At 44.1% G+C, this 27,738-nt stretch overlaps 1 protein-coding gene across 1 annotated transcript in view; it reads right to left on the minus strand.

Moving 5' to 3' along the window:
• Window positions 1-27,738, minus strand: part of MICU1 (mitochondrial calcium uptake 1) — a 235,671-nt gene that overhangs the window by 200,647 nt on the left and 7,286 nt on the right. The window contains exon 2 of the mRNA XM_083148442.1: window positions 6,429-6,590. Within this exon, the coding sequence (XP_083004568.1) occupies window positions 6,429-6,589 (161 nt within the window). The 5' untranslated portion in view covers window position 6,590. The remainder of the gene's footprint in view (window positions 1-6,428; window positions 6,591-27,738) is intronic.

Below are 27,738 nucleotides of genomic sequence, written 5' to 3' on the forward strand. Positions count from 1 at the left end.
ATCAGCGGCCACAGGACACCCACACAAGCAACGTGGGTGTAAAAACAAAACCCCACTGCACTCTCCAAAAAAAAAAAAAACTGCAGATCAGTGATGCAGTGATGCAACACTGATTAGCAGTGAGGGGCAGCAGACACACAACCTGACAGGGTATATATATAAAAAAAAAACCTGGACCCCCCAAAAAGTTGCTGATTAATTAATTTAAACTGACCAGCACAAAAGGGGGGGCAGCAGGGGGGGCAGCAGTCAGTTGCACACGCAGCACAATCTTTGGTGCAACTGACAGGTATATATATAAAAAAAAAAAACCCTGGACCCCCAAAAAGTTGCTGATCAGTTAATTAATCAGCACAATCAGCACAAAAGGGGGGGCAGCAGTCAGTTGCACAGGCAGCACAACCTTTGGTGCAACTGACAGGTATATATATAAAAAAAAAACCTCTGCACCCCCAAAAAGTTGCTGATCACCTCAGATATAGTGATCAGCACAAAAGGGGGTGCAGCAGACACAAAATATAGCACTCTCTATCACTCTCTGTCACTATCTGTCCCTATCTCTCACGATCTGTGACTCTATGACACTGCAGCAGCAGCACACACAGAAGTCACAAGATCCAGGAAGTATCCAGCTGCTGGCAGCACGCTACCAGCGGTGATCAGGTAAGTTTCAGGCAAGGATCAGGTATGTATCACGACAGATTGGCACGGTGACCGCTCTGCACGCAATTCCAGACCGGAATGGCGTCTGCAGTGCAGTCACCGTTAGTTTAAATCACGCGCCTTGGCTGTGATTGGTCCGTGGGACCCACGGACCAATCACAGCCTTGGGGGCAGGTGGGGTGAGGTGTCGTCGTCACCGATGACCCCCTCATGCCCCCTGACGCCCGGCGGTGATTGACACCTGTGTTACCGAGCGTCTGATTCGCCGGTAACACAGGAAAACGCTGTGAATGGCTGTTCACACTGAACAGCCAATCACAGCGATCGCCGACGGGGGGGCGGCATCGCAGCCCCCCCCTGGGCATGCAGGGACATGTCTGCTGTCAGGGACAGCAGACATCGTCCCTCTGTCCCCGCGTCTATAGACGCGGGGACAGTTTAAAGTCATGACGTATATATACGTCATGTGTCGGGAAGTACATCCCGGCCATGACGTATATATACGTCAAATGTCGGGAAGGGGTTAAAGGCACACATCCTTTTAAAAGCAGCTGCAGTCTTGCCCGGTATAAAGTGGTATATTTATTGAACTACTGTATTAGTTTCAACATTCCAGCGCTTCTACGTGACCCTAGGGTCACTCTGTGCCCTCCTACACTATGGGACTGATGTTTTGTTACTGCGTATGCGCATTTCGGCACATGTGCATACGTATGGTGCGTGCAACCATTGTGAATAGCCTGATCGCTGGGTGCACGCACCCAAGACAACAGGCAGGGGGCGGAGAGAGGTGTGGGGTGGCGGGTAGCCCCATTAGAATTTGTGAATGGCCAGCATTTTATAGGCATCCCCATGAGAACGCTGGGCATTCTCATGCTAATGAGGCCGTGATGTGGGCGCCGAGGGCATATGTAAGAGTGCCTTAGCGAAAACTGACTTTTATTCGCGGCCGCTGGTGATGCCTATGAAACACTGGGCATTCCCATCGGTGACACCCACCCTGATCCTCCAAACGGCTTGGAGACTATGCAAGTCACTGAAGCCGTTTGCAAAGGGGACCTGCAAATGTACATAAAAGACCATGCGCAGTCCCCCAACCATGGGAACGGGGCAGAATTCACCCCGTTCCGAGGGAATTAGAATCGCCCCCTAACTCCTTTCTCACTTAATGAATAGGATTCCGAGGGAATTAGAATCGCCCCCTAACTCCTTTCTCACTTAATGAATAGGAAAGCCTCTACCTTCTTAGGATCTACCTTTAAATAAAAAAAGGTCCTGACAGATCCACCATACCTTTATTATTTATGGGCTTACAAATGTTTTTAACATACTTTCTACCATAATGATTCCATATTGTCCTGGTATCTTTAGCTCTCCAGATCCATAACTGGAAATTTCTATTCACCACAAAAAAAAAAAAAAAAAACCTTAATAATTACAACCAGCCTGAGATCTTGATCTCTTCTAACACTTCCGATCCAAAAGCTATAGATTACGCTGACTAGACACAGCTGCTGGTTGTTCCTCACAGTCATCACAGAAATTCTTATCCTGGAATCCAAAGAATACATTATCGCAAGCAACACAATCAGAGAAAGGAGCTGTTATTTTCTTTGGTGCAGAGGCTGAAGGCACACATAGGGGTATTAGAAGCAGTCAGGCCCGTTCTGCTGAGAACGGCCATAGATTGTCGAGCTCCCGGTCATAGCTCGACGATCCACGGCCGCCCCCTTTTGGGCATTCTGCAGGGAGGACCATAAATCCCGCCTTACTAGTCTCCATCAAGCCAGTCGAGAACGGGACAGGGTCACAGCTGTCGGGCCAGCCCAACAGTCGTGACCCAGGATTGAATATCTCCCTAAGAAGGAAAACAAAAATAGCCTATCACTAACCAGCTAATTAAAAAATACTAATACCCTTAAAAAGGGGTTTACCTTGTCAGGGCATTGTCAGGCTTATGGAGAGGGGGGGGGGGGGGGGGGGGCATTTCTAACTTTCCTCCAGAAGGGAGAGACTGGCTTCTAGCATTTTGTATGCTGCATGAATAGGGACCAAGTCCTAGTATACATGGGCAGGAATCCGTATAGGCCACAATACCGGATTCTCTTCTTCCCTCCAGGGAGCCATCCCTTTCAACTCACATGCTGAGATAGAGGTAAGCCCTAGCAGGAAAGAAAAATTACACTCCGTACCTAGCCATACTAGTTAGGAGACACTCAAAAGACAAAGAGGAAGGGGAGGAGTAAGGTTATATAGCACCAGGTGGCGGGCCCTAGAAAAACATCCTGTCTAAACTAGAGGAGAGGGAGGATATTCCAGTGTTATGCCTGCAATGGGGATTGTAGAAGAAAAACTGCAGTAGTTTTCACTCCACTCTTTGCTATTTAGCAATGAAACAACATTTAGTACTGATCATTCAATATAACTTCTTGTATACATTTCATTTTAATTTGAATGTAAATGTAATGAAAATCTCTTAAACTATTATGCAAATGTTACACATTATATGCAAAATTGGTGCCATGCCCTTCAAATGTCCTATCAGCAAGCACCCTGAGACAGCTAATTTAGAGGACTGCTGTTTAAATGTGCAAATCTTTGGAAACTGCATATCTGCAGCAGATATGTAGAATAACCGAACCATAATACACACTCACATACGCTACAGTTGAACGACATCAGCGGAAATGCTTTGGAGTGTGACTAATATAGAATTTAAATAGCTTGTCTAACTGCTATTAATGCTAGGGCCTGGTTCAGTGCTAAACACAATCTCGAGGTTTGTGCATTTGAGCATTTTTTTGTGCACTACCCAATGGATAACCGATGGAAGTCGCACTGAGGATATGGACGCTGATAATTGACAGCTAGTGTTTGTGGGTGGTAATGGCGGGGTTAGGAAACAGGCTGGTTACAATACAACCATACAAGTTTTCATGAGAACTTTATGGGTAAAAGTATCTGTGGTACACAATCACTTGCAAGTCAATGATATTTTCAGCAACTAAATTCTCATTTAAAAAAAAAACAACTTACCTACATGTGTATTTAGTTACAAATTAAGCCACATTAGTCTGTACTGCACAGGCACATGTGGACACGTGCCATGGGTGGAACAATATGCCGGGCTGCGACTAATCGCATGTAAGCATCATAAGTCGCGGACACAACAGTCTAACCAGCTTTGCGACCAATAACAAACATCATGGCAAAGCTGAGTTTATACAGACTATACTGAAATCGTACTGATTACTAAGAGAGCCCCATAATTGCAGTGAGCAGCAAATAGAAATTCTGGCCATTCTTTTGGAGCCATAATGGGGTAGGTTCTGCCAAGGCAAGCTTTAGCACCACCAGCTATAAGGCATGGGATCCTCAAGGTTTTCACAGAATTGTAAATATCAATTAGAATATAAAATCAGCCAAACCAAAAATACTTAAAAAATCTATTTAGAAACATCTGGTACGCAGCTCCTAACGAGGGACAATTCAGTTGCCTTTAATAAAACATAAGCGATAAATATAGGAAGCAGCTAACTCTTATATATAAGGATATCATAAAATACCTATATAATTATTAAATAATAGAGATGAGAGATAATTCAAAAAAGTATATTATTTAATATTAAAATAAAACAAAAAAATAAAAAATAAAACGTGATTCATATAGGGTTCATCATAAATACGTAAAATATCCCTGGATAATAACAGCACTTGCATTTATCTTATTTCACTTCAAAAGAATCAGAAAAATTAAATAGATCTCTTTAGAAAAATGATTTCCCTGTTTTGTGTGAACCTTTTGCAGGGCTCAAGATTACAGTTATGAGCTGCAAACAAGTGTAATTATTTTCCAGGTTTATTAAAATAGAATTGTTACATCTACACTGGGCTCATGATGATGGTAGTGGATGAGGACCCCCTTCCTAAATACAGTGGTACTGCTTTAGGGTTAGTTTGCATCTACATCTAGGCAAATAATATTCTTTTACTATGTAATGTTCTAGAGATACATACAGACACATTATATTCTAGGAGTTCTTGAACATAACATTTCCAAATGGAACTAATTAGAATACCATTCAATGACATTTGGACAGATTAATTACTTAAAACATACAGTACCTATCATATCACTGAACATGATTCCAAAACCATAACTGGTAAAGAACGTTTGGTACTTGTTTCCTATCTGGGCGCCCAGGTTTTCTACGTACGGCACCGTAATGAAATCGGATCGCATCGGATTCGGTACTCGATGATGTACGATGGTATACGATGCGATGCGATCCGATTCGATTTCCCATAGGAAACAATGTGAAATGGCTCAATTTAGCCAAATTATCATAGGAACAATAGTAAATGGGCCAAAAACACCCCTGAACATTGAAATGTCCCCCCAAAAGTAGTTGACGCCACCCCGCCATCAACGTGAACCCGAAGCGTGGCGAGCGCAGCGAGCCCGCGAGGGGCGGGCGGTACGCATCCTCCAACCTTTTCATGCCCTACTATCCACTAGGGCATGGAGTGAGAATAGTGTGGCGAGCGCAGCGAGCCACCGAGCCCGAAGCGTGACGAGCCCCGCGAGGGGACGCGGATACCTTCACAGTTATACGCGTCCCCTCGCGGGCTTCCCAGGTGTCCATGGCGACGCGGACACCTGGGAAGCCCGCGAAGGGACGCGTTTACCTGTGAAGGTATCCGCGTCCGCTCGCCACGCTTCGGGCTCGGTGGCTCGCTGCGCTCGCCACACTATTCTATTCTCACTCCACGCCCTAGTGGATAGTAGGGCATGAAAAGGTCGGAGGACACGTACCGCCGCCACTCGCCACGCTTCGGGTTCACGTTGATGGCGGGGTGGCGTCAACTACTTTTGGGGGGACATTCCACTGCTCTGTGGGTTTTTTTGGGGTTTCTGGCCCATTTACCATTCTTCCCTATGCTGATTTTGGTAAATTGATCCATTTAACATTGTTTCCTATGGGAAATCGAATCGGATCGCATCGCATCGTTCAATATCGTGTATGTGTATTTGTGGTATCCGATGCGATGCGATCCGATTTTTATACGGAGAATAGCATGGTGCGCAATTAACTTAGCGGGCGCCCAGATAGGAAACAAGTACCGAACGTTTGGTACTTGTGAGTTATCTGGGCGTCCGATTTTTTGATTGTATGCCTTAAGTTAAGGCATACAATCAGATGCGATGCGATGCGATATCGCATCGCATCGCATGCGACCATCGGATGCGATGACCCGATTTTTCCATAGGAATCAATGTTAAAATGGACTGAGTCCATTTTAACATGGAATTCAATGGGAAAAAGGGGTCCTTTTCATACCCCTACTATCCAAGTGGGCATGGAGTTGGATATAAACCTGTGGCGAGCGTAGCGAGCCACCGAGCCCGAAGCGTGGCGAGCGAAGCGAGCCCCGCGAGGGGACGGTATTCCGTGTCCCCTCGCGGGGCTCGCTACGCTCGCCACAGGTTTATATCCAACTCCATGCCCACTTGGATAGTAGGGGTATGAAAAGGACCCCTTTTTCCCATTGAATTCCATGTTAAAATGGACTCAGTCCATTTTAACATTGATTCCTATGGAAAAATCGGGTCATCGCATCGCATCGCATCGCATCCGATGGTCGCATGCGATGCGATGTCCCGATCCGACCCGATTTAAAAATCGGACGCCCGGATAACTCACAAGTACCGAACGTTTTTACCCAGTAATGAGTATTGGGGCACATTGATTTCACCCTCCTACCTTTTCCAGAGTAATCCAGCACTTGCAGACACTGCCGTTGCTCCTACAAAAGCTGCCATCATTAACCTCCGCCTGCTGCGAATTGGATTGGCTACTCCATGGTATCGTCGGGAGACAACCGTCAGCCCTGCCACTGCTGGCAAGAAGCGAAGTCGAAACATCCTAAAACAAAACATCAAGTAGAAGAAGGTTTAGTGGGTGATAGGATCATGTAACAAATAGAAACAGCTGTCACCATAGAAACAAATCACTTAGTGCTATCCCCCATATAAAACAAATTTACATCATCATATCGGGAGATTAAAATCAATTAAGGTAGTATTGCCATGCCATGCTCTAGTACTAATAATGCACCGGCAGTGTGTGTTAATGCATTAAATATAGATTGTGTATCTTTCATAAATTATAAATGCACCATTAAACTTTTAGGACAGAACGATGGGAACAGCACCACTGACTACTACTTGACCTATTTTGAATGTAAATGTTATGTATTTATTCAAATCTGAAAGGGAGATAGGTGCCAACAAGCCCTTTGGGTCAATCTAATAAATGCAAACTGAAAAGGAAGATTCAATATCACCATATAAAAAGTCAACACTGTTCTAATACACTGGAGTACAAAGTTTAAATGACCTTCGTATTCTCGTTGTTCGGAAATGAGGAAAAAAAAAGTTATTTTGGTACTTGTGTATTTGCAGCAAGCCCAATTCACATACGTACGGCACCGTAGGAAAATCGCATTGCATGCAATTTTGCGGTGCGATGCGATTTTCCTTAGTTAATGTTTAGTGCACCCCTGCCCGTGGATTGCATCGCATGCCATTTGCAGTGCGATGCGATGCTTCATTGTATAAGCACCCATGCGATGAGATGGTACTTCATTTTAAAAGCACCCATGCACACCCCCACCCAAAGCATGCACACCCCCAATATCCACGTCACCCCGAAGTGTGACAAGCGCAGCGAGCCCCATGAGGGGATGCAGTTGTGCGTCCTGACGACCTTTTCATACCCCCACTATCCACGTCAGTGTGGAGTTGATTTCGCTTGCGATTTATCACATGTACGGGGAGCTGCAGCAGGCGGTGAGGAGCAGGCGGCGGCAGTGTTTCTCATCAGGGGGACGCCGGAGCGAGTAGCAGGTCCTGACGCTTTAACTAGCTGGCGGAGAGTCCTGACCTGGCTGGGCGGTGTGTGTTCAAAGACATCAGCAGCGGGGACGGGCAGTGCAGTGGCGGCCGGGTATTAGATTTTTAAAATACCTGTCAAATGACTGGCCATTCTCTGATTGGCTAAGAGCTCTCAGAACGGCCAGTCATTTGACAGGTATTTTAAAAATCTAATACCCACCAGTCCATCACTGCACTGCCCGTCCCCACTGCTGATGTCTGTGAACATACACTGCCCGGCCAGGTCAGCACTCATCGCCAGCTACGTCCCCCTTATGAGCGCTGCTGCTGCCCCGGTCAGTCTGGAGGTCGGACATGATCTTATGTGCTGACCGTCCGACCTCCCTGATCCGATCCGATGCGCATGGGACCGCGCATCGGATGTCACACATCTGCGATTTTGGGACGATTTCACCCGGTTATCGGCCCAAAGTGCCGAAATCGGATGATATCGTCCCAAAATCGCATAGTATGGGGGCCTTAACTTGTAACTACTGAATTGCATAAGTCATATCTATAGGATTCCCTTAGTGGCCAAACATTTATCCAATTTTGATTTTGAAATTCATTAACAGTAGTTGCTGTAACCACCCCCACCGGCAATGCGTTCCAGAATGTTACTGCTCTAATGGTGAAGAATCCTCTTCTTAATTCAGTACGGAATTTAATTTTCGTCGAGCCTCAGTACATGCCCACGTGTACGTCCTAAGTATAGGCCTGTGAACAAATCATCTCCCAGTTCCATATGATTCCATATGATCCCCAATCCTGTAATTTAACATACTAATCATATCACCTCTGAAAGATCATGAAGGCCAGAGTTCAGGCAGCACTCTCTGCTGATACAGACCCGTGGGAACACCCAGTGTTTTTATGGGGTAGCCCATAAAACGCTGGCCATTCCCATGGCCCGGCTCCGCCACTGCGCAAACCCCCGACCATCGGGACAGGGGCCGAATTCGGATCACTGCATGTGATCCAGAATCGGGCCCAAAGTGTGGTGCAGGGTATCATAAACCTTGGCAATTTCAATGTTTTTATACTTTTCCTTCATTTTACACCAATTTAACCTTTTCCACTGAAAATATGTAACAGCGTTCAGCTGTGAATAGTGTGCACCATATATGTAAATGATCCTCCTAACCTGTACCGATATGGTGCTAATATGTATGAATAGTCAGCATGGAAATACTGTGTATATGATTTATGTAGGAGCTGCAGCCAAGTACTGTACATGTACCGACTATCAGGCTTTCCCACTATACGTTTTGTTTTCATTAACGCAGCCAGAGCTCTCCCTTCACATGTCAATGTCATTCTCGCCTGCTTGAAATCTCCTGTTCAGTCTCATCAAGTAATTTAATACGCTGGCAGATTTATTTGCTGGCAGCTGCTAGTTGGTTGCAATTTCTGCAATGCAGTAAAGACTGTAGCTTAAGCCAAACATGAGGTAGCTTTAGACACCTAATGTGAGTATTAAATAAGAATGCTTTTATCTGATCTTTTAAAAAAAAAATGGATTTCCTATCAACAGGATCCATGTCAAAGTATTACATTTAAAAGAAACCACTTGGAAATAGGGAACTAAAAAAGGTGCCTATAAATGGTTATAATCTTTATAAAGATTCCGGGGGAATTCAAGTAGATGTGGTAGATTACCTTGGACTAACTGATTCTTCATATCTAACCAATTGGCTCTTAAACCAGAAATGAAACCCCAATAACAGGGGTGTTTACGGGTTTCACAACCTCATTAATGCAGGAATCCATGATTTTATCAATTCTATGCATTTATGCTATTGGGGGAATTCAGGAGTCAAAGCCCAGGGGGTTAAAGCCCAAGGCTACCTCCCGTTTTCACCTGCAGTAATTTACAGCTGGTAATTGAATTCCCATAAGTGGATTTTGAATGCATAGTCCTTTCTAAGAACTTTACAAGCAATATGAACATTTTTTTGTCTCATAAACAAACAGTGACAATCAGGAGTCTCTGTGATAAAATAACAGCTTATTCGCTAATATTCTCACAGTTTCGGGCCATACAATGCTTATTAGCAGTACAAAGTTTGTCAGTATATAATTCAATGTAATGAATTAAACATCTCTTTGGTATTGAATAGTCAAAATCACTAAAACTGCATTTAACGCACTAGAATTTAACAGTTAAAAGGTCAACTTTAGATTCCTATCTTGCTAGATGTTTTTAACAGGCTATCAAGTGGTAAATTCCCTGAGTTTAGCTATTGAAGTCATTTTGTTTTGCCAAGACCTGAGAATGCTACTTTGGACCAAAGACCACCCAATTTCTTCTACTTATAATTAAGAACGTGATACTCTCAGGTCAAAGGACTAAATTAATATTACCAATGAATTCACACCACACCCATTTACTACTAGAATTGGTTTACAGACCGGTTATTTGGGCAAGATTGAGGAACTTAAGTCTGGGGTTTCTTTACTTACAGGGGTTTATTCTAGTTCATTCTTTCTGACAAAATCGTTCTTAGATGGACAAAACCATGTGCACTGCAGGGGTCAGATGTAACATGTGCAGAGAGAATTAGATTTGGGTGAGTTTTTTTTGTTTCTGTGCAGGGAAAATACTCACTGCATGATTTTACACTGCAATATAGATCTCACTTTGAAGAAAAACCCCACCCAAATCTAATTCTCTCTGCACAAGTTACATCTGCCCCACCTGCAGTGCACATGGTTTTGTCCATCTAAGAAGGATTTTGTCAGAAAGAATGAACTAGAATAACCCCCACAGTGTAGTGTAAAAACATTGATATTTTGTACCTGCATATGAAATGCTATGTATTTTTTGTTTGTTTGTTTTTTAACATTAACTTTATGTACAGTATGTCAGTCACTTTGAGCTCCCTACTGGCCTTTGTAGGATGAATTTGCACACAGACAATATAAATACAATATATAATGTACCTTGACTGCAGCCAATTTTAAGTTCTATTAGGGAGAGATGCATAAAATCTCCTAAAGAAATCAGCTTCTGTAATGTTCTAGATCAGCGGTTCCCAACCTGTGGTACGCGTACCCCTGGGGGTACGCGTCCACGCGCTGGGGGGTACGCCGCAGCCCGGCCAGACAGGTCGCTGGAGGGGAGGAGAGTGCATTGCGCATCTCTCCTACCCCTCAGTGTGCTTCTGTGTGACTGGCCGCCCGTCCGCCAATCAATCAGAGCTTGCGGGCCGGCAGCCAATCAGGAGCCGGCCCGCGAACTTTGATTGACGGGCAGCCCAGTCACACTGAAGGGAAGGAGAGATACGCAGTGTGCTGTACTCTCCTTCCCTGAGAGAAGCACTGCAGCGCGGCAGCTGGACTGTCCTCTCCCCAGCAGCAGCGTCAATGGTAAGTGTGCTGCTGCTGGGAAATACTGTGGGGCATTGCTGGCACTGTGGGGCATTGCTGGCACTGTGGGGCATTGCTGGCACTGTGGGGTATACTTGTTGCTGGCACTGTGGGGCATTGCTGGCACTGTGGGGCATTGCTGGCACTGTGGGGCATACTTGTTATTGGCACTGTGGGGCATTGCTGGCACTGTGGGGCATTGTTGGCACTGTGGGGCATACTTGTTACTGGCACTGTGGGGCATTGCTGGCACTGTGGGGCATTGTTGGCACTGTGGGGCATACTTGTTACTGGCACTGGAGCATTGCTGGCACTGTGGGGCATTGCTGGCACTGTGGGGCATACTTGTTACTGGCACTGTGGGGCATTGCTGGCACTGTGGGGCATTGTTGGCACTGTGGGGCATACTTGTTGCTGGCACTGTGGGGCATTGCTGGCACTGTGGGGCATTGCTGGCACTGTGGGGCATACTTGTTATTGGCACTGTGAGGCATTGCTGGCACTGTGGGGCATTGTTGGCACTGTGGGGCATACTTGTTACTGGCACTGTGGGGCATTGCTGGCACTGTGGGGCATTGTTGGCACTGTGGGGCATACTTGTTACTGGCACTGGAGCAATGCTGGCACTGTGGGGCATTGCTGGCACTGTGGGGCATACTTGTTACTGGCACTGTGGGGCATTGCTGGCACTGTGGGGCATACTTGTTACTGGCACTGTGGGGCATTGCTGGCACTGTGGGGCATACTTGTTACTGGCACTGTGGGGCATTGCTGGCACTGTGGGGCAGTGCTGGCACTGTGGGGCATACTTGTTGCTGGCACTGTGGGGCATTGCTGGCACTGTGGGGCATTACTGGCACTGTGGGGCATACTTGTTGCTGGCACTATGGGGGTATACTTGTTGCTGGCACTGTAGGGGCATTGTTGGCACTGTGGGCACATACTCAGTACCATGGGGTCATACCTGCCACTGTGGTGGCATTCCCGTTTCTGGCACTGTGCGGGCATACCTGGCACCATTGGAGCATATGTGTATCTGGCACTTTTGGGGGCATATGTGTATCTGGCACTATTGGAAGGCTAACGTGATCCGTTGGAATGTCTGTTGCTTCAGTAATAGAGATTTGAGTGTTCTGTTATTTTATATGCTGTCCGCAGAATGGGCTGAGCTTATATTGTGGCCAAGTGGTTGCACTTTTTTTTTTCTCGTCATTGCCAGTATGACTTGCCCCTGTTAAGCCACACCCCTTTTTAGGCCACGCCCCCTTAAAATTTCACGAGGGGGTACTCATAAATGAAAAGCCTAATCAAGGGGTACGGGAGACAAAAAAGGTTGGGAACCACTGTTCTAGATAAAGGATGCTTAGAAGCTGTTCCATTGCTGGTGGCAAGTTCTCCACTTTTTATCATTAGGTTTGCTAACTGTTTCCCACTCTATGGGGTATATTCAATGCCGAGGATTGCTGAAAACCAGCGATCCTCGCTGTTTAACCCCCGCGCCGGCCGCTCGCTCTATTCAACGTTCTGGGGAAATCCTCGCCGTCACAGGACGGCGAGAATTCCCCAAAACAGCGAGACCCGCGTCTGCTGCAGAAGTTTTTAGCCGCGGGTCTCGCTGCTTCTGGAGCCGCATCCGCCAATTCCCCCTCGCTCAAAAAACGGAGCGAGGGGGAATTGGCGGATGCGGAGGCTGTGTTGAATGCTTTCAGGGTGAGTGGTGACAGCGAGCAGGAAGCCCTGCTCGCTGTCACCACTCGCAAACAGCATTGAATACTGCACTATGTATACTGTCCCCGATCACCACATTCCTCCAATATGAAACCTATCTCCATCAATCAACTGAAAACCATATTTAATTATTTAGTAACTGAGTACTTTAAACATTACATCCAATCACTACTTAATCCATTTTACTACTTAACGATAGTGGTACTTCAGTAGTAATACAATTTGCCCTGTTACCGTGCTAAATATAGGGGTCAGTAATATAAATATAGAAAATGCATACTGTTACTTCCAAAGTAGGCATCAGTAACCTAAAACATAGTAATTTGTGAAGGTTTGTACTGACGACCCTGTAGCCACCCAACAGATACCTTGGCTTTCACCAATGCCTGAGTCTTTTTTCCGGCCCACAAAGATGATGCTGCCCTTGTCAAATGGACCTTAAGAATTTCAAGTACTTTCTACCTCTCATTTTTATAGATGAAGGTCTATGATCCAAATAACTTATATTAGAAACACATTCATATTACCGCTTGACAGATTTTAGTAATTTGTTTTAAGCCATTTGTCTATATAGGAGGACACTAAACCACTAACCATATGTTCAAATTCAAGCTAGCTTTGCCTCTTCCCGGCCACGCCCCTTCTCGTTCCACTGCAGACGGGACATTGAATCCCGCCTGCATGTTCTCAGTCGAGCTGACTGATAAAGGGATCACATTGAATACCCCCCTATACCTAATCCTCGCCCTAAACCACCAAACTCCTGCCTAACATGAGCACACTCTGCATACTTACACTCAGGATGCTGGAAGCCAGAATACAAATGCATACCCTCCAAAATGACCCATTCCATTAGGTACAAAAAGCTCTGTTTCTGGACTTCCTTACCAGTGGCAGTTGCAGAGGTTGGGCTGCAGCACAGTCCAATATTGAAAAAGGGGAGCCACACCTACTGCCACCCCAAGCATCACTGTCCTGGACTCACTGGCAGTTGATGTGAGCCCCCTCTTTCAATTGTGGACTGTGCTGGAGTCCAACCTCTGTAACTGCCACTGGCAGGGAAGTCCAGGAACAGAGCAATTTGTACCTAATGGAATGGGTCATGTTGGAGGGTATGCAAATGCCGGTATCATGACTGCCAGCATACCATATGTCGGGATGCTAATGGCATCGGGTTATCTTGATCAGACTCTGAAAGGTGGCCATACACCTGCAAATTTATCTTCAGATCTGGCTGGTTGGAACAAAAATCTGGTAATATCTGAACTACAGTTTGTCAGTTTTCCAGCATTTCCAAGCAAATGGTCAACTGTCATTTGCTCTCATCCATAACCATGTTTTTGTTCCAACCAGCCAGATCTGAAGCTAAATCTGTAAGTGTACGGCCACCTTAAGAGTTCTAGAGAGAACCTTTATATGGCAATTCAGCAAAGAGCACCAGACGCCATCTAATTTTTATGAATGGTAAAACACTGACAAGAGGGTAGAGCTTCTATAAGTTACTAAACCAAGAGAGGTTTCTCCCCATATGCCACAGATCTTTGCACAAGTCAAACTTCTGAATAATTATTGTCTAAAAATTCTCTCTTCCAAATCTGCATGCAGCGTAGTACTCCACAATGTCTTTTGTTCTTTTTTTTTTTGTAAAGAGGCACCATCTGCTGATTAAATAGTAGTTCTACATATTAATTCTGCCACTAAGGCACTGTACAGCAGATTAAACAAAGCCCCCATCTTGACTGGATACATGCACAGTCAATCCTCCTATTGAGGCAAATATTAAATATTTTTAACCCCTTCCTGACAGAGCTAGTTTTTGCGTTCCTGACAGAGCCATTTTTTTCAAATCTGACATGTCTCACTTAAGTGGGGATAACTTTTTTTTGCTTTTACTTATCCCAGTGATTTTGAGATTGTTTTTTCGTGACACATTGTACTTCAAATTAGTGGTAAATTTGGGTCGATACAGTCTGTGTTTTTTTGTGAAAAATACCAAAATGTCGTGAAAAAATGGAAAATTTAGCGATTTGCAAAATGTTAAATTTTCTGCTTGTGAGACAAATAATCATACCACTCAAAATAGTTAATAACTAACATAGACCATATGTCTACTTTATGTTGCCATCATTATTTCAACTTCCTTTTCATTTTTTTGGACACTAGGAGGCTTACAATATGAATAGCAAATTCTCAAATTTTCAAGAAAATTTCAAACACTGATTTTTTTAGGGACCAGTTCAGTTCTGATATGACTTTGAGGGACTTGTATGTGAGACACCCCCATAAATGATGCCATTTCAAAAACTGCACCCCTCACAGTATTCAAAACAGCATTTTGGAAGTTTGTTAACCCTTTAGATGTTTCACAGGAATTAAAACAAAGTGTAGGTGAAATTTCAAAATTTCATTTTTTTTGCAGATTTGCAATTTTAATACATTTTTCTAAGGAACACAGTACATTTTACTAGAGAAATGTGACTAAAAATTGATTCCCCCAATTCTTTTGTTTTCAAAAATATCCTATATGTGGCCCTAGTGTGCACGTTGACCAAACCACAGGCTTCATAATAGAAGGAGCACCTACTTGATTTTGGAGCCTCCTTTTTATGAGATTATTTTTTAGGCACCATGTAGGTTTCTAGGCACCATAAGATGCTAAAATTTAGGAACCCCCCCACAAGTTACCCCATTTTGCAAACTACACCCCTCAGGGAATTCATCTAGGGGTATAGTGTACATTTCAAACCCCCAGGGGTTTCACCAATTGTGGTACAACTGGGCAGTGAAAATGAAAAATTACATTTTTTTACACAAAAATGCAGTTCTGGCTCAAAATTTTTCATTTTCAGAAGGTATGAAGGAGAAAAAGCACCCCAAAATCTGTGCCCCAATTTCTCCCGAGTACGGCAATGCCTCACATGTGAACAAAAAATACCAGTTGGGTGCATGGCAGGACTCAGAAGGGAAGGAGTGATTTTTGGATTTTGCAGCACAGATTTTGGTGGAATGAATGGTGGGTGCTATGTTGCACCAATACAGTGGAACCCCCCCACAAGTCACCCCATTTTGCAAAGTACACCCCTCAGGGAATTCATCTAGGGGTATAGTGTACATTTCAAACCCCCAGGGGTTTCACCAATTTTGATACAAGTGGGCAGTGAAAATGAAAAATTACATTTTTTTACACAAAAATGCAGTTCTGGCTCAAAATTTTTCATTTTCAGAAGGTATGAAGGAGAAAAAGCACCCCAAAATCTGTGCCCCAATTTCTCCCGAGTACGGCAATGCCTCACATGTGAACAAAAAATACCAGTTGGGTGCATGGCAGGACTCAGAAGGGAAGGAGTGATTTTTGGATTTTGCAGCTCAGATTCTGGTGGAATTTTGGTGGGTGCTATGTCGCATTAGCAAGACCCCCCAAGCACCAATACAGTGGAACCCCCCCACAAGTTACCCCATTTTGCAAACTACACCCCTCAGGGAATTCATCTAGGGGTATAGTGTACATTTCAAACCCCCAGGGGTTTCACCAATTGTGGTACAACTGGGCAGTGAAAATGAAAAATTACATTTTTTTACACAAAAATGCAGTTCTGGCTCAAAATTTTTCATTTTCAGAAGGTATGAAGGAGAAAAAGCACCCCAAAATCTGTGCCCCAATTTCTCCCGAGTACGGCAATGCCTCACATGTGAACAAAAAATACCAGTTGGGTGCATGGCAGGACTCAGAAGGGAAGGAGTGATTTTTGGATTTTGCAGCACAGATTTTGGTGGAATGAATGGTGGGTGCTATGTTGCACCAATACAGTGGAACCCCCCCACAAGTCACACCATTTTGCAAAGTACACCCCTCAGGGAATTCATCTAGGGGTATAGTGTACATTTCAAACCCCCAGGGGTTTCACCAATTTTGATACAAGTGGGCAGTGAAAATGAAAAATTACATTTTTTTACACAAAAATGCAGTTCTGGCTCAAAATTTTTCATTTTCAGAAGGTAGGAAGGAGAAAAAGCACCCCAAAATCTGTGCCCCAATTTCTCCCGAGTACGGCAATGCCTCACATGTGAACAAAAAATACCAGTTGGGTGCATGGCAGGACTCAGAAGGGAAGGAGTGATTTTTGGATTTTGCAGCTCAGATTCTGGTGGAATTTTGGTGGGTGCTATGTCGCATTAGCAAGACCCCCCAAGCACCAATACAGTGGAACCCCCCCACAAGTGACCCCATTTTGCAAACTACACCCCTCAGGGAATTCATCTAGGGGTATAGTGTACATTTCAAACCCCCAGGGGTTTCACCAATTTTGATACAAGTGGGCAGTGAAAATGAAAAATTACATTTTTTTACACAAAAATGCAGTTCTGGCTCAAAATTTTTCATTTTCAGAAGGTATGAAGGAGAAAAAGCACCCCAAAATCTGTGCCCCAATTTCTCCCGAGTACGGCAATGCCTCACATGTGAACAAAAAATACCAGTTGGGTGCATGGCAGGACTCAGAAGGGAAGGAGTGATTTTTGGATTTTGCAGCTCAGATTCTGGTGGAATTTTGGTGGGTGCTATGTCGCATTAGCAAGACCCCCCAAGCACCAATACAGTGGAACCCCCCCACAAGTGACCCCATTTTGCAAACTACACCCCTCAGGGAATTCATCTAGGGGTATAGTGTACATTTCAAACCCCCAGGGGTTTCACCAATTTTGATACAAGTGGGCAGTGAAAATGAAAAATTACATTTTTTTACACAAAAATGCAGTTCTGGCTCAAAATTTTTCATTTTCAGAAGGTATGAAGGAGAAAAAGCACCCCAAAATCTGTGCCCCAATTTCTCCCGAGTACGGCAATGCCTCACATGTGACCAAAAAATACCAGTTGGGTGCATGGCAGGACTCAGAAGGGAAGGAGTGATTTTTGGATTTTGCAGCTCAGATTCTGGTGGAATTTTGGTGGGTGCTATGTCGCATTAGCAAGACCCCCCAAGCACCAAGACAGTGGAACCCCCCCACAAGTGACCCCATTTTGCAAACTACACCCCTCAGGGAATTCATCTAGGGGTATAGTGTACATTTCAAACCCCCAGGGGTTTCACCAATTTTGATACAAGTGGGCAGTGAAAATGAAAAATTACATTTTTTTACACAAAAATTCAGTTCTGGCTCAAAATTTTTCATTTTCAGAAGGTATGAAGAAGAAAAAGCACCCCAAAATCTGTGCCCCAATTTCTCCCGAGTACGGCAATGCCTCACATGTGAACAAAAAATACCAGTTGGGTGCATGGCAGGACTCAGAAGGGAAGGAGTGATTTTTGGATTTTGCAGCACAGATTTTGGTGGAATGAATGGTGGGTGCTATGTTGCACCAATACAGTGGAACCCCCCCACAAGTCACCCCATTTTGCAAAGTACACCCCTCAGGGAATTCATCTAGGGGTATAGTGTACATTTCAAACCCCCAGGGGTTTCACCAATTTTGATACAAGTGGGCAGTGAAAATGAAAAATTACATTTTTTTACACAAAAATGCAGTTCTGGCTCAAAATTTTTCATTTTCAGAAGGAATGAAGGAGACAAAGCACCCCAAAATCTGTGCCCCAATTTCTCCCGAGTACGGCAATGCCTCATGTGTGACCAAAAAGTGGCAGGACTCAGAAGGGAAGGAGTGATATTTGGAGTTTGCAGCACAAATTCTGGTGGAATGATGGTGGGTGCTATGTCGCATTAGCAAGACCCCCAAAGCACCAATACAGTGGAACCCCCCCACAAGTGACCCCATTTTGCAAACTACACCCCTCAGGGAATTCATCTAGGGGTATAGTGTACATTTCAAACCCCCAGGGGTTTCACCAATTTTGATAAAACTGGGCAGTGAACATGAAAAATTACATTTTTTTACACAAAAATGCAGTTCTGGCTCAAAATTTTTCATTTTCACAAGGAATGAAGGAGAAAAAGCACCCCAAAATCTGTGCCCCAATATCTCCCAAGTACGGCAATGCCTCACATGTGACCAAAAAATACCAGTTGGGTGCATGACAGGACTCAGAAGGGAAGGAGTGATTTTTGGATTTTGCGGCTCAGATTCTGGTGGAATGAATGGTGGGTGCTATGTGGCAATAGCAAGACCCCCGAAGCACGGTGAAATTATGAACCTAATATTCCATAGATGTGTGGTATATTTTAAAACACTCCTTTATACATAGGCCGGGTTTGTCGGGGCAAGTGTCACACTGGAAAATAGTTTGCTTTCTTATTCCCTTTTTATAGCAAACTTTGCACCTTTTTTGTGTCCTGCCCTTTTTTCCAGTGGAGGGGATTTCATCAGGAAAATGCTGCCCTGGTACAATACGGGGGCCAGTACTAGAAGTACTGGGGCCCTCTGCCTGCTGGTTCCCAAATATTAGGCCCTTTATGACTTCCTCTTGAAAGTGCATAAATGTCCCCCTCTGGCCGGTAGAACGGAATAGCACGTAAGCGTTATACAGTGCCATCTGGATGATATACACGGCCACCTTCTTGTACCAGATTTTTGTTTTCCGCAGGGCACTGTACGGCTTCAGTACCTGATCTGAAAGATCCACTCCGCCCATGTACCTATTGTAATCCAGGATACAATTAGGTTTGGAGGTGTGGGTACTGGTACCTCGTACAGGGACGGAGGTGGTACTGTCTCCGTGAATTGTTGTCAGTATAAGGACATCCCTCTTGTCCTTATATTTGACCAACAACATATTTTCGTTGCATATTCCCCTGCTTTCACCCCTTCTCATTACTTGGGCAATGTGCGTTTTTGGGAGGCCTCTTTGGTTCTTGCGCACAGTACCGCAAGCTGCTGTACCTCTTGAACCAAGGGCCTTAAACAGGGGGATGCTAGTGTAAAAGTTATCCACATAGAGGTGATAACCTTTATCCAGGAAGGGGTGCACTAAATCCCAGACAATTTTCCCACTAACACCTACGAGGGAGGGGGGGCATTCTGGCGGTTCAATTCTTGAATCCTTCCCTTCATAAACCCTAAACCTGTGGGTGTACCCTGAGGTGCTTTCACACAGTTTATACATTTTTATGCCATACCTTGCCCTCTTACTGGGAAGGTACTGGCGGAATTTAACCCTTCCTTTAAAATGTATAAGGGACTCGTCGATACAAATAAATTTTTCAGGGATGTACACCTCTTCAAATTTGGCACTGAAATGATCAATGACCGGCCTGACTTTGAATAGCCGGTCAAAGGTGGGATCATCTCTGGGTGGGCACTGTGCATTATCGGTGTAATGTATAAATTTAAGAATTGTCTCAAATCGAGTCCGGGTCATGGCCATACGGTAAAATGGAGTACTGTACAGAACATCTGTACTCCAATATTGCCTAATTTCTGGCTTTTTTACTATGCCCATATGAAACACCAGACCCCAAAACGTCATCATCTCTACTGCATCTACAGGGGTCCACCTAGCAAATGATGACGTGGGGTTTTGAGCAATAAACTGCTGGGCATATAAATTAGTTTGGTCCACCATTAAATTTATAAAATCATCAGAGAAAAATAATTTGAAAAAGTCAATTTCTCTGAGACCTGTGGAATCAAATTGGATTCCTGGCATGGCCAAAAACTCAGGAACCTGGGGCTCAAAATTGTCTGGTGGTGGGGTCCATACGAGATCAATTGTTGGGAGGGGGTCTCAGCTGCTCTACGGGGGCGTCTTTGAGGGGGTCCCTCATCACCAGAGGAGGAAGAGGAGCTTAAGACGAATCCTTCAAATTCCCCGCTTGCATCACTGGCTGTGTCTGAGTCAGAGGCAAGCATGGCATATGCCTCCTCCACTGAATACATTCTCCTGGATGACTGGGAGGACATTTGGGAGGACATTTGGGAGGACATTTGGGATGCCATTTTTATTTTTGTGTTACTGGTAGTGAAATGTTTCAACACGTGTATAGTGTAGGGGGGGGTACAAACTTTATTTCAACCCGGGGGGTATGTAGTGTGTATGTAGTGCAGAAAAAAAAAAAATACTTTATACCAATAATAAAAAAAAAAAAATGAAGGGGTTAAAAATAAAAAATTGAAGGGGTTAAAAAAAAAAAAAAAAAAAGGTCCTGCGCCAAAAATTGAGCACAGATGTTGGTCAGTAACGTCTGTCACTGAACAGCGCTCAAAGGCAACAGGAATTTGATCAAAAAAAAAAAAAAAATAGATCAACCCTGTGCCGAAAAAGATGATCAGTGATGTACGTCACTGATCAGCGCACAGCGGCCACAGGACACCCACAAAATCACAGTGTGTGTAAAAAAAAAATTAAAAAAAGACCCCACAGCACACACACAAAAAAAAAAGGTGATCAGTGATGCGACACTGATTACCAGTGAGGTGCAGCAGGTGCACAACCTTTGGTGCAACTGACAGGTATATATAAAAAAAAAAAAAAACCTCTGTACCCCCAAAAAAGTTGCTGATCACCTCAGATATAGTGATCAGCACAAAAGGCGGGGGCAGCAGACACAAAATGTAGCACTCTCTATCACTCTCTGTCACTATCTCTCTCTATCTCTCTATCTCTCACTATCTATCACTCTATGACACTGCAGCAGCAGCACTGACAGGTATATCTATATATAAAAAAAAACCTGCGCCCCCAAAAAGTTGCTGATCAGTTAATTTATACTGATCAGCACAAAAGGAGGGGGCAGCAGTCAGTTATATAAAAAATATATAGCACAATCTGTCACTATCTCTCTCTATCTCTCTCTCTCTATCTCTCTCTATCTCTCTATAACTATCACACTGCAGCAGCACAAAATATAGCACTCTGTCACTAGGCCTCTCTATCTATCTCTCTCTCTCTCTCTATCTCTCTATCTCTCTCTCTCTCTATCTATAACTATATCACACTGCAGCAGTACAAAATATAGCACTCTCTGACACTATCTCTCTCTCTATCTCTCTCTATCTCTCTCTATCTCTCTATCTCTCTCTATCTATCTCTCTCTATCTATCTCTCTCTATCTATCTCTCTATCTAGCTATTACACTGCAGCAGCACAATTTCACAGCACAGGAAGGCACAAGTAGCAACAGGATCCAGGAAGCATCCAGCACAGATCAAGCAGTGATCAAGCAGTGATGAAGCAGCGATCAGGTAAGTATGGAGCAAGGTTCTGGTCAGTATATGGCGGCAGGTGGGCACGGTGACCGCACTGCACGCTATTCCAGACCGGAATGGCGTCTGCAGTGCAGTCACCGTTAGTTTAAATCCCCCTCCTTGGCTGTGATTGGTCCGTCGGTCCGACGGACCAATCACGGCCTTTGGGGGCGGGCGGGGTGAGGTGGGGTGACACCAGTGTCACCCTTACACCCCGCGGTGATTGGTGCTGTACTTTACAGCACCAATCACCTCTGATCCCGTGTCACCAGCGAACGTTATTCGCCGGTGACACAGGAAAACGCTGTGAATGGCTGTTCACACTGAACAGCCAATCACAGCGATCGCCGACGGGGGGGCGGCATCGCAGCCCCCCCTGGGCATGCACGGACATGTCTGCTGTCAGAGACAGCAGACATGTTGAAACTGTCACCGCGTCTATAGACGCGGTGACAGTTTAAATCCATGACGTACATTTACGCCATGTGTCGGGAAGTGCTTCCCGACCATGACGTAAATGTACGTCAAATGTCGGGAAGGGGTTAAACAAACTTTCCACTCTGAATAATTGAATAGAGGGCAGATTGGGAACAATTACAAGTATATATATATATATATATATATATATACGAGCGTGGGCGGTCCGGCACTCCCCCCTCCGGTAATAGAGACCTCGGTGCCCTCCAAACAGATATACAGCAGGGACAAAGAACAAGGCGGCACTCCAAGGATTTTCAATTCAGGTAAGTGTATTCAAAGATGACACCAACGTTTCGGAGCGTGATATGCTCCTTTGTCAAGGCAGGTAAAACAGTGAATGTTTTCACTGTTTTACCTGCCTTGACAAAGGAGCATATCACGCTCCGAAACGTTGGTGTCATCTTTGAATACACTTACCTGAATTGAAAATCCTTGGAGTGCCGCCTTGTTCTTTGTCCCTGATATATATATATATATATATATATATATATATATATATATATATATATATATATATATATATATATATATATATATATATATATATATATATATATATATATATATATATTGTATATATATATATATATATATATATATATATATTCTATACATTCTATACAAAATACTGTATCCTGATCCATAGGGACAGCTTGTTACAAATGCCTGTACCACTTATCAATTGAAGTCCACTGTCTGACCCAGGATATGAAACACAGGGGTAGATTTATTAAGCTCGGTGAAGTGATAAAGTGTCTGGTTTTTATCACCGGCCAAATCGATTCGTTCCTGTAATTTTTCAAACCAAGCCTGTAACTTCACAGGTAGGAGTTGATTGGCCGGTGATAAAAACCAGACAGTTTATCACTTCGCCGAGCTTAATAAATCTGCCCCACAGTTCCGAACTGGGCCAGACCCATTTCCAGTGCAGCGTCAATCTAGGAATCTGTTTTCACTGCACACATGTGCAGAAGAGGCCCGGGAGTTTCAGCAGCAGTAGACTACTCTGGTCCTGCCTCCACCCCCAGAAAGTGTAACTACAGGAAGCAGCCAGGTGAGTCACTGTTCTCCTCATGCTGTAAATTGGAGTCTGGCCAGATGACTCGTGGGACCAACCCTGCAAGATAGCCGAATTCAATTCCAGGGTACTGGATCAAAACTGATCCACAACCAAGGTTATCATCACAAAAACACTCTTTTTTTAGTGGCAGTGGAAAAGGTGTATTTGTAAACTTTTTTAGTGTTAAAATCTTTTGTATACACACTGTAACAATATATACTAATTATTGAGTCTCCCATATTTAAAATGCTTGGGACCAAAAGCACTGTGGATTTTTCCACATTTTGGAATATTTGTAGGAGATATCTTTTGGATTGGACCAGAGTCTAAACATGAAATGCATTTCAGTTTATACCCATTGGAGGGAATTTAATTATGGGTGAAGGGGGCGGATAGCCAGAGAGTTTAAACGCAGTCAGCTACAGCCTGCTTCACCTCACTCGGCCAGCTAATAGCAATTTACCTAAAAAATGCTTTCCAACGTGTGGTTTAGCGAGCACTTTTGACCAAGATTTCTGTCACTGTATATTCCCCCCGCATAGCCTGAATGTCATTTTACACAATATTTTGAAAATCATTTTGTCACTTTGGCTAGTTCCATTAATCTGTGGACAGTCTTATAAAAGATAGACAAGCTGCACACTGTGTCCATGCTGTGGTAGGTCAATGAAACACAGCGGCATTGCTGATCCTCAGGTAAGGCAGCCAGCACATATATTACACTAGTAGAGGTACCAGACATTGCTCAGGTTTTGTTGTGCAATTAGCCTTACTTGAACTTTATCCTCTTGTCCTCAAGCTTAAAGCTTGGCAGCTCTTCCAACAGACCCAGGAGGCGGCTGTCTAGTGCCATTTTTTGTTGATGGGGTTTCACTTGTAGCCATAATCCCAAGTCTTTCTCTGAGCAGCAATCTTTTTTTTGTTTGATCAATGTGTTTTTGAGGGACAATGCCTATTTTCTTTCTGTAGCATCTTTCTTTCTTTATTTCAGCATCAGATGACACTCTGCCCAGAGATTGATTTAATTTAAGAAGCATTGTAGCTCACCTGAACTCCCAAACCTCCCAATTTTGCTTCCCAACCCAAATGTCACCTAAAACTGCCCACTGACAGGCCCAGAACAGGCTCCCCATGGCTCCCACCAACAGAAAATCGCACCAGGAACCCAAGCACTCAGTTAGGCACCACAGACCATTTGCCATCTAAATACATCTAGTAGAATGCCAAGAACAGGCGCCCCGGATGAAAGGTCTGCCCGGCGTACCTAAACTTGACATGGGATAGAGGTCTTGGCCACTCCATTAGGCATCCTAGATGATTTGTCATCCCTCTATGAAGGTCTCATCCTAATCCATCCAGTGTAAGGCCCTGAACATGTCCCCATGCCCATGGTCTGCCCAGCATACACCTCTCTGTGGTTGGCTCCCAGATCTAGCCAAAAATGTTTTCTTAAACCCCGTGTTCTCTTTTCCTCCTGTTATGCAACTTTGCCATATCTTGCTTCCCTGACCCACTTTTTGTAGTGGCCGAACCCCCTTTAATGCCCCCAAGAGCACAAGGCTGGGATTGGGGTATTTGTGGCCATGAACCTAATCTGGACCGAATCAAGCCACCTTGCATTGGTTTCGTCCAATTCAGTCCAACAGTGTCGGCATGCATACCAGACAAACAAACAACAGACGACAAATATGTAAGAGATACAACATTACATGTATGTTTATATGTACTGACCGGCTCCCTCCTGTAATGTGTGGTAGGGGCAGCAGCCGCCACTGCATGTTATACAATATGAGTAGCTTCTTCAGGGCATAATGCTGCTTAACAGGGAAATTGTCATTCACAGCGTGTCTGAAATTTTCTTGAAAGGTTCCTCTTACTGTAAAGGTTAATGGAGGCTGTGAGGGATTTCCCTAATGGATACATTAAGTGGAGTAGTTCTGTGAAGATGGGAATTGGTGTTAGCTGTGTGACTTGATATAGAAAAAATAATAATATGCTTCGATGCTGGCACCAACACACCGTATGCTCCCAGACCGTCTATAACCGTGAAATTTCAGCATTTTAATGAGAAGAGCTTCTACATTCCCCAGAGACATAACTGAAAATACAATTTCAGAGTCATTTCTGTAATGTGCAATAAAATATGCATGGAGCTAGTGAGGAACAGGTGAAGTTGTATCTTTTTACTTGTGGGAACAACGAATACTCAAATGTCCACACAAAAAAAAAAATTAGCAGGACGTTATAGCCAGTAGTGAGGATTGTATGTCGTTTTGTGAGCTTTGTTTATCAATGAACAGAATAGATATGGCTTCATTCAATTATCAGCGCAGGACATCTGGCTGTGTACATAACATGGTACTACAGTATGGCAAGAAATGTGTATATTCAGAATATGAGGGTTAGTTTGCAGCTAGGTATAATTACCTCAGGTATGTAATATATCATGGTTGACAAACCGACATACACAATGTCAACATTGTGATGTTGATCTCTGTACCACACTTTAAATATAATGTTTTGTTCACACCTCTATGGGACACAAAAAAACACAAACAGGGTTTTCATGCCTGATTAACCCTCATAGTATTCGAGGGAAAGTTTATGACAAAACCGAATCTGCCCCACAGAGACCATACAGTATTTTTTGTCATAAACGAGACTTCCAAAACCTGTTTATGAACCAAGTGATGCCGCGTCTCATCATCCACCTGTGCTGCAGTGCAGGTTATGCAGTAGTACTTTGCACTGTGGAGCTGAGACATGGGTGCTGCCATCTTGTGATCAGCTGATACATCCAGTACAAGTCCAGTTTTTCTGCACGGCTCCTGCTACCAATCGGCAGCCAGAGCGCCCTATTTTAATCCCTCCCGATGCATCAACTGATGATCCTGCATGTTCTAGATCATGGGTCTTCAAATTGTGGCCCTCCAGATGTTGTAAAACTACATGTCCCAACATGCATTGCCACATTTTTTCCTATAAGAGCATGCCAAAACTGTCAGGGCATGCTGGGATATGTAGTTCCACAACATCTGGAGGGCCACAGTTTGAAGACCCATGTTCTAGATCAGTGGTAGCCAACCCTAGCCCTCGAGAGCTACCAACAGTTCACATTTTCCAGACAACCTAGCTGCTGCACAGCTGCACTCATTAATCAGTGACACATTTTAAAAGATCCACAGATGGAGCTAATTAGCTCACTTGTGATTCTAAGAGGAGACCTGCAAAACATGCACTGTTGGTAGCTCTCGAGGACTAGGGTTGGATACCCCAGTTCTAGATAAATCACTGTTTCCAGAATTTGGCTGTACCAGTGCCTGTGGCTGCCAATCATAAAGTATGTGAACACACAGAAGCAAATAGTGTCCCTTAATACATAATTAAACCTAAAGATGACATATGACAAAACCTATTTCATTAATCATATTTTCAAAGTTTGTATTGTTTTGGCCTAGGTGTGCCATGGATAAATTCTAATGCTACATGTCTCCTTGATGAAAATATAAAAAAAAGGAGGAGATTGGGAACCACTGCACTGTAGAAATGTGTACTTGGATGATATGCCAGCCAACATAACGTTTTTACAGAATGATGTACCAAATTATGTAATAAATAATGATCCGGACAATATTGTCTTTCCAATTTGGCTAGAAATTAAATAATGGGCAGAGATACCTCTAATGTAGTGGTTCAAACATGGTTCCCAGGACCCCACACAGTTCACTGTTTTCCAGGTCACCTAGGTGCACAGATGTACTCATTAATCATGGGTATATTTAAAATAAAAAAAAAATAAAAACAGGCAGAGTTTATTATTTCACTGTGCATGTGAACTGTGTTGTGCCATGAGTACCAAGTTTGAGAACCTGTGCTCTAGTGTGTACCTGTCTTAAGGTGGTTACACACGGGGGAGATATATTGCTGAGCAATATATTGCTCAGGGTCTCCTTTTCATCAGCGACCGGAGATGGTCGCTGATGAAAGGGAACCTCTGCCGGCAGTACCGCAGAGGTAATCAGCTGGTCGCAGGAGCAAGCTCCTGCGACCAGCGATTAGAACGGGGTTGAAAACGGGAGCGCGCACCAGCAACCATATTTCCAACGATATCAGCCCCTATCGCAGCCGTGTGTGCACTGCTTTAAGGGGTGTAAGCATGTTGCAATACAGATTTGTAGTATATAGTTTTAACTGCACAGTCTATTTTTTTAATTTGATGTCGATTATATAAGCGAAATCGGTACTTGTGTATTAGAACGGCGCCCTACTTGCATACGTACTGCACGGTAGGGAAATTGCATGCGTGCGATGCGATTTCCCTATGTAATTTATTCACTGCTCTCTGCCCGCGGGTGGTGAAATGCT

Source organism: Crinia signifera, chromosome 6 (genome assembly GCF_055691185.1).
Source record: "Crinia signifera chromosome 6, ASM5569118v1, whole genome shotgun sequence".
Taxonomy (NCBI): Eukaryota; Metazoa; Chordata; class Amphibia; order Anura; family Myobatrachidae; genus Crinia; species Crinia signifera.